At 36.1% G+C, this 14301-nt stretch overlaps 1 protein-coding gene across 22 annotated transcripts in view; it reads left to right on the top strand.

Moving 5' to 3' along the window:
- Piezo (piezo type mechanosensitive ion channel component) overlaps positions 1-14301 on the top strand; it is a 139549-nt gene that overhangs the window by 42417 nt on the left and 82831 nt on the right. For 18 of the 22 annotated variants that reach the window (XM_070102432.1, XM_070102435.1, XM_070102438.1 and 15 more), the window contains 5 exons: positions 852-962; positions 1927-2083; positions 2558-2707; positions 8937-9152; positions 12733-12966. In XM_070102432.1, coding sequence (XP_069958533.1) covers positions 852-962; positions 1927-2083; positions 2558-2707; positions 8937-9152; positions 12733-12966 — 868 coding nt within the window. The remainder of the gene's footprint in view (positions 1-851; positions 963-1926; positions 2084-2557; positions 2708-8936; positions 9153-12732; positions 12967-14301) is intronic. The other 4 variants (XM_070102449.1, XM_070102448.1, XM_070102444.1 and 1 more) reach the window with 2 other exon arrangements.

Here is a 14301-nt window from a genome sequence, read left to right as displayed (position 1 = left end):
AGTAACCACAGTTTAATGTAAATAATATTTCTGTTGCATTTGTGGTCTTGAGAAACAAAAACATTACCATTTTTTGTAAGATGTGCATGTCTAAAAAAAAAAAAAAATTGTAAGGCTTTTGGGGGTCCCAGGAATGTAACCCTGTTTTTTCCATAAGTTCTTCAGTTTATATAACAGACTTATTTAACACGGCATTTTCAAGAACATAAGTACTGTGTAATATGAGGGTCTTGTGTGTGTGTATATATATATATATAATTTATTTATTTATTTTTTTTTATTTATTTGGAGAAGAAAGAATTCTTCCTCCATAAGCCATGTATGTCATAAGAGGTGACTAAAATACCAGGAGCAAAGGACTAGTAACCCCTTCTCTTGTATAAATTACTAAATTTGAAAATAAAAACCTTCGTTTTTTCTTTTTAGGTCACCCTGCCTTGGTGAGATATGGCCTGTGTGTTATAAAAATATATATATACATATATTTTAGTGACGATGTGTTTATGGGAGATAAACTGTGTAGTAAGATTTTCAAGAGGATAAGCCACATTGTTTGGCTTTTTTGTGTTTTGAGCACAATGGTACACTCTGGGAATGAAGAAAAGATACAGGTGCAGAGGAAGCCTCTGTTGTGGCAAAATCTCTGTTTAGAGCTTAAACAAATCAGTGACTTTATAAAGCTCTGTAAAGTGAAATGTTCTCGAGAGAAAAGCCTGATTTACACCTGTTTATTCTTCACTAACTTGGGCTTTTTTTTTTTAGAAGAGTGTGAGTTTAGATAATGGTGATAGTGTTGTGTGCAGCAGGTATATTTCTAGGTGCTGAGATGCATCTAGTGTTATATTCACCAGGTATGTGTGTCGAGGGGTAATGATACTGGCTGGAGTACACTTAGTGTGTCTGTACATCTACCAGGCTCAGTGGCTCCAGGAATACATCCCTCCAGACTCACTCTGTGCAAGGTAAATCTCCACACAAACTATCCATCAACTGGAGCTACTGTCCCCTTCCTTGGATCACATCTGATTAACTCTTCATTTTTTTGTGTGTAGCTCGTAGCACCTATTTTGAGTCAGTATCAGGGATCAACACCCTGGCATCCAGGTCCCAGACCAGCATGCACCTGGTTGAACACATTTTCTAACACATGTGCAACACTTGCGTATCTTTATTTTAGAAACGTTTTGCCACACAGTAGCTTCATCAGTCCAGGCTGAGGGACTGATTGCCTCAGTCCCTTTCTGATCTCCACTATTCTTTTGTGTTTAGACTGATGAAGCCCCCTTGTGACAAAATGTTTCCAAAATAGATACCCAAGTGTTGCACATGTCTAATTTATCAACTTGTTGATTCACTGAACATTGATTTAAACACATTTTCAAACATTTACTTATGGCCTAGGGCTTTTGACCAGAGTCATTGTTTTTAAAATTAATGAGGTGCCTGTAGGAACCTCAGGAGTCTCTCTTGATATTTGTTTAATTATACAGTATTTTTAACTGATGTTGGATGTTTTAACTTGTATATTAGCATTTATCTCCATGGGGAAGTGGAACAGAATTCTTCCTCTGTAAGCCGTGCGTGTCGTAAGAGGCAACTAAAATGCCAGGAGCAAGGGGCTAGTAACCCCTTCTCCTGTATAATATTACTAAATTTAAAAGGAGAAACTTTCATTTTTCCTTTTTGGTCACCCCACCTCAGTGGGATATGGCTGGTACGTTGAAAGAAAGATGATTAGCATTTATTTGTGTGTTTAATTTGTGTTAGTAATTTTTATTATTTTGTCTTTGTTCTTCAGATTTCAAAACTACCTACATACCCTCCCCTTCCTTGGATCAAAACTAAATACTTTTCACTTCCCAGATGTATGACTGCTAAGAGTTTAACACTTTTCCATAAATGTAATACGTAATTTGTGCTGGTCAGGGTGTTCGGATTGACTGCTGTGGTGGGTACAGAGTGTCGGGACCCAAGATCAGCACCTCTCACCACCACAGAGTGGTCCAGGTTCCTCAACCCCATCCTCCTCCTCGTTCTCTATTATGTCCTCGCTTTTGAGTCCCAGTTCCTCCTCTCTAACAAGGTAAGAGATTTATTTCTCTATTTTACGAGTGATAGTTAAGTGCTTTGGAATAAAGGAAAATGCTGGTAACATTGAACTTGGTGAGTAGGTTAATTATATATGTGGTGTACATACACGATGTTGGTGTGTGTTTGTGAAGGGGACGTTTACCTTGGTGTTAACATAGTTAATGGCAAAGTTAGTGTTATGTGGCGCTCTTGGCTACCATCACAAGGATGATCACCGCCACTTTGTTTGTCCTCTGCTGCTGTCTCCATGTTGACAGTGGCTCAGGTGTCGCTATACATCACTGCTTTATCACGCCCGCCTCACAACACCACTATACTGCTCTCCCTTATTATGTTACCCCTACCCTCCCAATGCTACCTCTGCCCTCCCTCATTACACTACCCTACCCTCCCTAGTCATGTTACTTATGCCCATACCACCTGCTTCCCTTTACCCTTGTCCCTCCCCTTCTCTTTCCTCCTGCAGGCTGCCCTGCTCTCCCCGGTGGGATCCAGTGTTCGCTACCTTATCCGGCGTAGCACCATCAGGAGTCGCTCTATGAAGTCTGGCAGATCCTCAGCTTTAGAAATGCGGAGTGGCCGAGCCTCCCGCCGCCGCATTCCCCATGATGCACAAGTAACCAGCCTCGTCTTGTGTCAGCTTCATCTTGTCAGTCTTGTCTCATGTCAGCCATCCTTAGACATGATCACTCTGGCTAAACACTTCTCCTGACTACTGTGTAGAGAACTTAAGGCCACTTTCTGGCCACTGCACGACAGCCTTCCTCTGGCCATGTCTCTCTATAGCCACTAGATTACAGGAGCATTTGACTACCAATGTCTGCATTAGAATTTAGATTGTGATGCCCCATTGTATAGCAGTGGCAGTCTTCCTTGCATACCCATGATACATAATGCCCCATTACACAGAGGCACCCATCCTTACCTTCATTTGACAAATGATATCTCCTTTTACTACATACCTATGATACAGTGCCCCCTTACACAGCACCTTTCCTTACCTATATACCTATGTGCCCCTTATACAGTGGTACCCTTCCTTTCATACCCTTGGCATGTGATGCTCCCTTAGAGCTGTGGCACCCTTCCTCCTCACCTACATACCCATTACTGTATGTCTCTCTCATCATAGCATTTACTAGGACCTCAGTATTTTGGGTCATCCACATGGGTTTATTGCTTCATGAAATACATCAACAATGTTATTTATATCTTAATTGTTTTTATATTGGTATAATCTTGTACCAGCACTGCCTTGCCTTCACTGTCTCCCACCTTGATGAGTTCAGTAACAATGTATACACCGTATATACACATACAGTGGTACCCCGAGTTTTGTACAGCTCCCAACTCAAACAATTATGTAAGTGTATTATTGTAAGTGCTTTTGTAAGTGTATTTTTGGGGGTCTGAAACAGACTTAATCTAATTTACATTATTCCTTATGGGAACAAATTCGTTCAGTAATGGCACTCGAACAGGCTTCTGGAACGAATTATGGCCGAAACTCTGGGTACCACTGTATTTTATGAACAGGAGGGCCCATTTGTACAGCTCTCAGGTGGCAAGTGGAAAAAACTCATAACATGTTTATGCTGTCTTATAACATAAAAAAAGATTAAAATAAATACACAGTACATACAATACTTGCCTTAAAATATGGTGCCAGTTCCTTTTTCCTTATGCAACTGTTGTGTGAAAAAGATGGAAAAGCAATAAAAGCACTGATCATAATGAACAATGGCTTGATTGGAAGCCAACGAAAACATTGAACACTGAAAAGAGGCGCTGTATATGCAGGGCCCTCCTGTAGTAATCCCTTGACATTTTGGACTTTGATACAATGGACATTTAAGATAATGGGCAAAATCCACCGGGTAAATTGTATTGTTCCTTTAATGGTTATTTTTTAGTGTTTATTGCAATATAACTATATATTGTGTGTGCAGTACTAGTTTTTATTTTTTTTTTTTAATTTAATGGACATTCGGACTTTGCTTTTCATTAGTGCATTATATTGAGTGTTTATAGCATACCTTGCACTTACAATCTACTTGGTTCTGGAAGCACTCTTGTAAGTTAGTTATTTCACATAGGCATAATGCTATAAACTGAGGCTACATACCTGGGAATCACTTGCAGACCCTAAATATAATTTTTTTCAGCAGGGCACATGCTGGGAGTTACCTGTATTGATTCATTATGACAATCAAATTAACATTGACAAAATCACACTTAAATGAGTACTGTGCATTTTGGCATCACATTGAGGCCCAAGTTAGTAGGCTGTGTGAAAGTTTGAAATATGCATTACTCTTTTGCTACTCTATTATCATCTTCATGTGGGTTGGTTTATACCACTAACTGGGGATTTTACTCCTGGAGTTTACCTGGAGAGAGTTCCGGGGGTCAACGCCCCCGCGGCCCGGTCTGTGACCAGGCCTCTACTATAGATCTCTCCTTATAACTTTATTACTCAAGACAGTGGAAATGTAAATGCTTATTTCCAGTAAATACAGTATGTATACATATACAGTTATAAGAATCAGTTACATGTTACACAGTTTAACAGGAAAGTTCCTGGTCATGCAGAGCATTTCATGCAGCCTTAAAACTAACTAAAACCTACGGACTTTTTTTTTTATATAGCACACTAGTTTAACATTAGTGAAAGCTAATGCTAAAACAGTGAAATTTTGGTTGTAACATATGCGTAGATTTATGAAAGATTTGATCAGGATGAACAGGTCGCAGTTGATGTATTTGACTATAAAATAGTTAATTCTGAAGAATTTACTGATAACTAAAGTGGTGCTTTTGGCACTTTCTGGTGGGAAGTCACAAATTTTAGGGTCTTTTATTTATACAAAGTTTCTTGACAGGTCGAGTCTAATAAACAGTATTTCAAAGAGATACTTGTTTCTAGTATTGTCTGTGTTATAGTGTAACTCTCCGGGAAGAGTTGATGTGCTGGGTTGATATATTTAGTGTCCTGTATATGTAATATGCACAGCGGTAGATGTGAATGTTTTAAATATAGAGTAAATTTAAAGTTTTGAAGAGTAGAGATGTGTGTTGTCTGGTACCAGCTTGAGTGATTATTCTAATAGCTAATTTTTGTTGGGTAATGAGTTTTAGATGATTAACCCTTAAACGGTCCAAACAGATCGACGCTCAAATTCGTAGTGCTCCAACAGTAGATCTACTTTTTTTTACATATTTTCAAATATAAAAAAAAAAAAATGTAGGAAAGTTTTTTTACACGTTTTCAAATGTAAAAAAAAAAAAGATCTACATTTTTTTTACATACTTTCAGATGTTGAAAAAACGTATATATACGTTTGGACCATTTAAGGGTTAACTGTTGTAGATCTGCAAGCATACATACTGTACCAGAAGTGAGGAGGGAATAGATAAGATGGTATAGCCTGAGTACTGTGTTTTATACATACTATATTTTTGAAATGTTGACAGGTTTTGGAAATTTTCTTATAGTTGTTGAATCTGAGGTTGTTGGCAAGGTATATATCAAATAATTTTCCCCTCATCTAGTCTTTGAGGGAAATATTTGTTTTCAAGAGAAATTGACAAGTTAGTATTATATTCATGTTAAAATAGTAGGTTAACTGTATATTCATACAAGGAAGAAGCTCATAGTTATGCATATTATTTTAGTTTCTGTAAAGGAAAGTCATTTAATATCTTCCATCAGCAGTGGAACCTCGGTTTTCATATGCCCTAGTTTGTATGTAACACTATAGTTATTCTCTATAAAATGTATTTTTTGTTAATATTTTTGGGTGTCTGAAATTGAGTAATTGGATTTACAATATTTCTTATGGGAAATATTAACAAAAAATACATTTTACAGAGAATAACTATAGTTTTACATACAACCTAGGACATACAAAAACCAAGGATTCACTGTATTCTGATGTAAACAAGTATGTAACTGTTAGCAGTACTTTGAGAAGTCTTCTGTATTTTATATTCTGCTTTTGTTTCTTTAAGATGCATATTTTATTTCTTTGCATAAGTCATAGATCATTCAACTTGCACAAAAGGATCTTGGCTCAATCCTAAGGGGGTCCAAGATGTATAGGCAAGTCTCCTTACACTTGTTGCCTGTTAACCTAGCAGCAAGTATATACCTGGATATTAGTTAACTATTGTGAGTTGTATCGTGGACGAGACAACATACACGAGCAAGTTTCCTTGTATGTGCTGCCCATGTTTGCTTAGGAGTAAATAGGTACCAGTGTGTTAATGGACTGAGTGGGTAGCACCCTGGGGAAGAGAACATAAGGACCCCAATGGAAATAAACTACACTACTTAGTTTGGCTATACTTTTTTATATAATACACACACACAAACACACATGCACAAAATCAGCAGATTTTTAGCCATTTTCTATCAAATTAACACACTTCTTTTTGATATTGGTATGTAATGATGCCCTTACCGGTGTTATTGTCATCGATTTTATTTTCTATCTTGACTTTTCCTTCACTTGTACAAATGCTGCCCCCATGCTCTACATTATCTTCTACTATTTATAGTACTAAGATGACTACTATATGTTTTTGCATATACTGAAAATATAATCATGTCTAGTGGCTCTGAGGCTTCCCTGATGGAACACTTTTCTACTGCATTCTTAGTTGTCTTACTAGTTTGTTAGTCATTAGTTGTGTATTGCTGTAGGTGCGTGTTTGTACTTGTCCTGCTGTAGTGGTGTTGTCTGCTCCTTAAGATCTTGTGTTCTCGAGCACCCCTGCTGTGTGTAATCAACACCTTCATATTTGTTGCATGAATGTTGTAAAAAAAAAAATTCTATGGCACCTCATATTTTGCAGTCTATTGGTAGCCATGTTTTCTCTTGATTACTCTTGTGTTTCAATGCTTATTCTTCTGAAAATACCTATTAAAGATTATTGTGATTGTAGTATTTTAGTATTGCCTAACTGATGTATTGTCATGAGTTTCCTCAGTTTTGATATCATTGCATGTTAGCTAGTGGTTGGTGAGGGACAGTTGCATGACTAACCAACCAATTAAATGCATTAGGTAATTGAAAGTCCCATAGCCAGACCTTGATAATTTGGGGGTCACCTGTTTGTGACATGACTTCACCTTTTCTAGATATATTAAATGAGATTAAGAGTTAGTTTCTAGAGTGAGATGGAAATTAGAACAAGTACAGTAATAACAATTACTTCTTAATTCTGTTCCACTTCCCCATGGAGATAAGAGGAAATAAACAAGAACAAGAACTAGAAAGAAAATAAAAGAAAACCCAGAGGGGTATGTATATATACGCTTGTACATGTATGTGTAGTGTGACCTAAGTGTAAGTAGAAGTAGCAAGATGTACCTGAAATCTTGCATGTTCATGAGACAGAAAAAAGGACACCAGCAATCCTACCATCATGTAAAACAATCACAGGCTTTCGTTTTACACTCACTTGGCAGGACGGTAGTACCTCCCTGGGCGGTTGCTGTCTACCAACCTACTACCTAGGATAACAATTACTGCTTATATAAATAACTTCGAATTTGAAACAAACCATAATGTGCACATCTCATTTTGAAATTAAAGTAAGCACTCTTCCTTCAGCATATGTATAGTGCTTATGTTTATAGAGTTAACTAAAGAAAAGGCATTTCTTATTTGCAAAAGATAAAAGAATTTTTTTGTTTTCATCTAATGTATAGAATTTAAATTGTGTGCCTATTTGTCTCTTCATCTGTGTTTTTTATTCAGACGTCTGAAACTAACCTAATAATGGATAGCAAACTCCATTTACCCTGAAAAAGGTAATAGCAGATTGGGGGGAGACTTTTTACAGCAGACTGTAGAGAGAGACTTTTCCTCTGCTGCTGCTACTCGCCCCTCTTAAAAAAAAAAAAAAAAAAAAAAAAAAAAAAAAAAAAACCTGTTGATGTTTTAACTTAATAATTATCCATGGTATATTCCAGTCTTACAAACTTTGTAATAAAGGTCATCCAGGTAATGTTAATGTGAACAGCTGCCTACCTTGTTAGACAGTGCTCTAGCCTCACACAGTGTGTCCAGGGTTCAATCCCCAGCCGGGTAGAAGCATTGGGCATGTTTCCTTACACCTGCTGTCCCTGTTCACCCAGCAGTAGATAGGTGTTGGTTGACTAGTGAGTCGCATCCTGGGGGACAAGATTGAAGGACCTCACTGGCAATAAGTCCTTTATGAAGCACTGACTTTCTTGGGTTATCATGGGGTGGATAACCCTAGAGGCTAAAAATCCAAACAAATCTTAATCTTGAGATGAGTGGTGCTGTGAAACAGATGCACATGGTTGAAGAAGATGAATACAGTAATCTTGTGCAACAGATTCTTTGAGCTGAGTAGTGAAGATGAATTATGCTGTGAAGTAAACATGAATGATTCTTTGAAATAGATGTGCATAAGGTTTGGTTTCAGTACCTAATCTATGGTACCCTGACAATGATGAGTCCTAACACTAGCAGGCAAAAATTCAGTTTGTATTACTGTACTTAATCTACAAGTGAAACAATATTAATTAATTTTTACTACAGTAGATTAGCCAGTTGTTGGTTGTAGCGAATGTGTTGACTGTAGCAGCCAAACAAACCAGCAACACCCAGGAAAATGACATAGATATACTGCAACTTGTATTAAGTGTTTTGATAGCTACTTTTCATATTTTCCTCAAGCTGTAGTAGGTATAATATCTGGCATCTTTTATGATGGATAGCTCCTACTTTTTATGAAATACCGTATTATATTTTAGCACAAGGTAGTAGTAGTAGTGGTAGTTAGGTGATTGTGTTCCTCATGCTGATCAGGAGGGCGTGTTGGGCATCATGGGCATGGGAATGGGACGGGATTCAGATACAGGCTGGGATACTTCGTTTGCCTCGGCCCGCAGCCGCAATGCCTCAGTTCGTGACTCTGCCCGAAGCAACACCTCCATGATGAGTAACAACACCTCGGCTCGCAGCATCAGGTCATCTGGTGTTAACGGTTCCCTGCCTTCCAAACTAAGTCCCCGTCCCTTCCAGGTACTGTGTATAGTAACCTAAAGCAAGTCCCCACCCTTTCCAGGTGCAGTATTTGAGACCTCCAAACTGTCCCCGTCCCTTCCAGGTACTGTACATGAGAACATTAGAACCTTAATTTATCACTGGTACTTAGTGTGCATAAAGGTTAACATACACATTCCAAACTATTGTACAATAGTTCAGTCAGACGACTCAAAATTTGCTCGCCCAAAAATCCCTGTACCCTTGTCACTCAATTCTATGTAGAACCTCCATGAAATCATTCGGTAGAAATGAACTACTATAATGCTGTAACTGATTATAGTTTTGCTTCAGGAAATAGGTACTGAACATAAGTTTCCTTAAGTATTACTTATAGTGCCCTCAAGGTATGTAGACAACTTCAGTTCTAGCTTCCACCTTTCCAGGTGCTGCATGTGGCTTTCCTGCATAAATTTTGACATTACAAATACTGTAGTGTATTTCTTTAGGTGTATGAAGTTCAGCATTTGCAGCCGTGAATCTTCCAGGTATTGTAAGTATGAAGTTTCCTCAGCAAAACTTGACATCCATCATGTAATTATGAGGTTCCTTTGTAAATTTGGTGTCATTCTCTGTAACATTATGGGGTTACTTGTTTAAATGTTTATTTTAGCCCAGATCTTGTACACTTCCACATTTTAGCTGTATGACCCATATGGGTTTAGTGCTTTTATAATATAATTTGTTAATAATGTATTAATAGTAATATAATCATTTTTATAAGCTTCCATAACTAATACCTACATTTGCATAAGTACAATATTCTTGGTCTTTGAGTATTGACATTTTGTCCTTGTGTCTGGCTTCATGCGAGTCATGTCTGTGAGGTGAGCTGTGTACTGGTCACTGTTTTACATTATTAAGTTGCACTTTGTCTTGTCTGAAAGGCCCAAGCATAATCAGGAATTGATACTCTAAAGAGTTTTTTTTGTGCTGAAATGCATTTGTAATGTTGGATGTTTGATTTGTTTTATGTATAAAGCTTTGTGGGTGTTATGCTCAGTCTAATTTTTCCTGGAGGTTATTGTGCAAGTTTCAGAGCTATGTACAGTGTCTAATTTATGTAAAGGATGTACTGAACTGAATTAAAACTGAAAATGTGTGCAAAACAAATGTTCTGTCTTTGCAATAATGTTTTAGATTAGTGAATTAATTTGCCATTTTGTGAAGTCCAGAAAACTCTCATAGATAGACGATAATAGGTAAAAATAAGGTTATATATAGTATTTATATTCTTTGGTTTCTATTTCAGGATTTTCCATGTTTTTATACTTAATTTCTGTCTGCTTTTCTTGCAAGAACATGAACCAACATGCTTATCTGCTAACACAGTCTGTGCTCTGTGTCCTGTGGGACTCCTTCTTGTATATTTTATAAATACAGTGATTTAAATAATTTGTCTCATAATATAAATGACATTGCATGTACCAGGCAAACTCAGCATCTTAAATGTGATATAAAACACCTTTAAAAATCCATTTATATGTATAAATAATAAAAATTTGAAAAGCATTGAAACAAAAATACATGCATTTTTTTTTCTTATTTCATGTGCATAATGGATGTTTTTGAGGAATTGTTTACCTGAGCTTGGATGTTCAGTCCCTTAAGAAGGGAAGGGCTGCTTTGATGCTGATGGTCTCTCCAGCCAAGGGACTGAAGTTATCATCTCCTTCCTTGGATTACTTGCTGATTACATGGGTGCTGTATGGCCCCTCATATGGATTTAGCCCCTTCACCTGAATTTATTAATCAGATGTTAAGTTTGCCCTAACTGGCCTCTAGCCCTTGTATATTCTCCATCCATCAGTTTGCAGACATACATATATACAGTATCCCTGTTATTCATAATGGCAAAACATATCTTGACTACATTCTCTTTCTTTCTCTTTCTCTCTTTCTTTCTCTCTCTTTCTCTTTCTCTTTCTCTCTTTCTCTCTTTCTCTTTCTCTCTTTCTCTTTCTCTCTCTCTCTCTTTTTCTTTTTCTCTTTTTTCTCTTTTTTCTCTTTTTTCTCTTTTTTCTCTTTTTTCTCTTTTTTCTCTTTTTTCTCTTTTTTCTCTTTTTTCTCTTTTTTCTCTTTTTTCTCTTTTTTCTCTTTCTTTTTTCTCTTTCTTTTTTCTCTTTCTTTTTTCTTTCTTTTTTCTCTCTTCTTCTCCTCTTTCTCTCTTTTTCTCTTTTTGTCTTTTTTCCTCCTTTTTTCTCTTTTTCTCTTTTTCCCTTCTCTTTTTCTTCTCTTTTTCTCTTTTTTTCCTTTCTCTTTTTTCTCTCTTTCTTTCCTCTTTTTCTCTTTCTTTTTCTCTTTCTTTTCTCTTTCTTTTCTCTCTTTCTCTCTTTTCTCTTTCTTTTCTCTCTTTTCTCTCTTCTTTTTCTCTCTTTCTCTTTTTCTCTTTCTTTTTCTCTTTTCTTTTTTCTCTTTTTCTCTTCTCTTTTCTCTTTTTTCTTTTCTCTTTCTCTTTTTCTCTTTTTCTCTTTCTTTTTCTCTTTCTTTTTCTTTCTTTTCTTTTCTTTTTCTCTCTCTTTTTTCTTTCTTTTTTTTCTTTTTTTTCTTTTCTTTTTCTTTTTTTCTTTTTTTTCTTTTTTTTTCTTTTTTTTCTTTTTCTTTTTTTTCCTTTCTTTTTCTTTCTTTTTTTTCTTTATTTTCTTTCTTTTTTCTCTTTCTTTTTTCTCTTTCTTTTTTCTCTTTCTTTTTTCTCTTTCTTTTTTCTCTTTCTTTTTTCTCTTTCTTTTTTCTCTTTCTTTTTTCTCTTTCTTTTTTCTCTTTCTTTTTTCTTTCTTTTTTCTCTTTTTTCTCTTTTTTCTCTTTTTTCTCTTTTTTCTCTTTTTTCTCTCTTTTCTCTTTCTCTCTTTTCTCTTTCTCTCTTTTCTCTCTTTTCTCTCTTTTCTCTCTTTTTCTCTCTTTTTCTCTCTTTTTCTCTCTTTTTCTCTTTTTCTCTCTTTTTCTCTCTTTTTCTCTCTTTTTCTCTCTTTTTCTCTCTTTTTCTCTCTTTTTCCTCTCTTTTCCTCTCTTTTTCTCTCTTTTTCTCTCTTTTTCTCTCTTTTTCTCTCTTTTTCTCTCTTTTTCTCTCTTTCTCTCTCTTTCTCTCTTTTTCTCTCTTTTTCTCTCTTTTTCTCTCTTTTTCTCTCTTTTTCTCTTTTTCTCTCTTTCTCTCTTTCTCTTTTTCTCTCTTTTTCTCTCTTTTTCTCTCTTTTTCTCTCTTTTTCTCTCTTTTTCTCTCTTTTTCTCTCCTTTTCTCTCCTTTTCTCTCCTTTTCTCTCCTTTTCTCTCCTTTTCTCTCCTTTTCTCTCCTTTTCTCTCCTTTTCTCTCTTTCTTTTTCTTTCTCTTTTTCTTTCTCTTTCTTTCTCTTTTTCTTTCTCTTTCTTTCTCTTTCTCTCTTTCTCTTTCTTTCTCTCTTTCTCTTTTTCTCTCTTTCTCTTTCTCTTTTTCTTTCTCTCTCTCACACTCCAAATAATAATTCTTCCTTTGCATCTGTCACAATCTGAGGTGCTGTACGACTCCTACAGGTATATTTCCTCCTCGTGAATATGCATACAGTATATCACACTTCAAAACTTGCAGGTTGTGGAAAAGACTGAGAAAACTGAGAAGCTCCTCCCCAGTTCACCAGCAACACAACTGGAGAGTGCAGATGGAAGTGGAGAAGTTGTTGGAGATAATGGTGGAGGTGTTGGTGTTAGGGAGGAGGAAGGAAGCGAGGAGGACAACCCGCTGCAGCGACTTATAGCGCCACTTATCAGTGTGTTTCAGCTAGTCATTCGGTCTTCATATATAGCCACCAACATTGTTATGATGGTCAGTTGTACTTTGTATAACCCTCTGGTAGAAAATGTCTAACAAATAAATTTGAATCTCGTGTTGTAATTTTTTTTTAACACATTGGAAGTTTCCCACTGAGTCAGGGTGACCCAAAAAGGAAAGAAAAAATCATCACTCTCGACATCACTACGTGATAGGATGACCCAAAAAATTAAACATATTTTCCATTTCATGTTTCTGTAAAGATACGTTTGTAATACTCATTTCGCTGAGAAAAATCATTACTTTTTTTTCCTGATATTAATTATACTCATTCCTGTTCTTTTGTATGGAAGTGTTCAGCTCATACAGCTCAATCTTGTACCCCCAGCTTAAGTTTCTCATACCTCCAGGGGGTACACGTATCCATGGTTAAAAACCTATACCTTGCTTGAAGGTGAAGGTCTGTATTTCATTATTTTCAAACCATCTACTCTTCAGTCTTATATAGGCTTCTGTGCTACCCATTCAGATATTATATCTGATTTTTTTTTATTAATTTAATGACTAGTTGCCACTAAGAACTTCGTTTAGATAAAATCACGTAGGATCTTTGTGAGCTTTGAAAGCAGTGTTTTAAAGCTGTATAAGGTAATTGTGTATAGTGCTTTGGTTATCATATGCAATGTGTAAAGCAGTCCTTTGGTTATCATATGCAATGTGTAAAGCAGTCCTTTGGTTATCATATGCAATGTGTAAAGCAGTCCTTTTGTACTTTCACTGGGTAGAAAAAGTTTTAAAAAAGGCATGCACTTCAAGCACATAAATAACAAATACTTATGGTATACTGTCTAAAAGGAAAGTGGCTTTTGTATACATGGATGAGGAGATGATGAGAAGCTATTGATATATATATTAGGCCAAAATTAATAAAATAATAGTTTCTACTTGGTATCCTCTCCTGAAATGTGTGGATCAGATAGAAAAGGTACAGAAAGCTATGAGATGAAAGATGTAAAAAAAAAAAGTGAGTTAAGGAGGAACAAGAGGTAAGACAGCAACATGTACGTACAGTTATAAAAGGAGTGAAGGAGTATTTTAGTATATTTAACAGGGATAACAAGAGGCCACAAATATAAATTAAAAAAAACTGGAGTTGGCAGGATTCTGGGAAATTTTAATTTTCATGTAGACTGATGGAACAATGGAAGACACTGAAATATGAGCTAGTAAATTCTATTACCATTGGAACATTAATATGTTCATTATACAAGAATCTTCACCTGTAGCTACATACAGGTGATTACAGTAATTGTAGTCATATAAAACATGAATGGAGGAAGGATTGATTAATTTCCATCTAGTCTAGTACAGTGGACCCCCGGTTAACGA

The sequence above is a fragment of the Cherax quadricarinatus genome, chromosome 81 (assembly GCF_038502225.1).
Source record: "Cherax quadricarinatus isolate ZL_2023a chromosome 81, ASM3850222v1, whole genome shotgun sequence".
NCBI classification, from domain to species: Eukaryota; Metazoa; Arthropoda; class Malacostraca; order Decapoda; family Parastacidae; genus Cherax; species Cherax quadricarinatus.
Note: the sequence above shows the minus strand (reverse complement) of the source record. Positions and strands in the feature narration are given on the sequence as shown.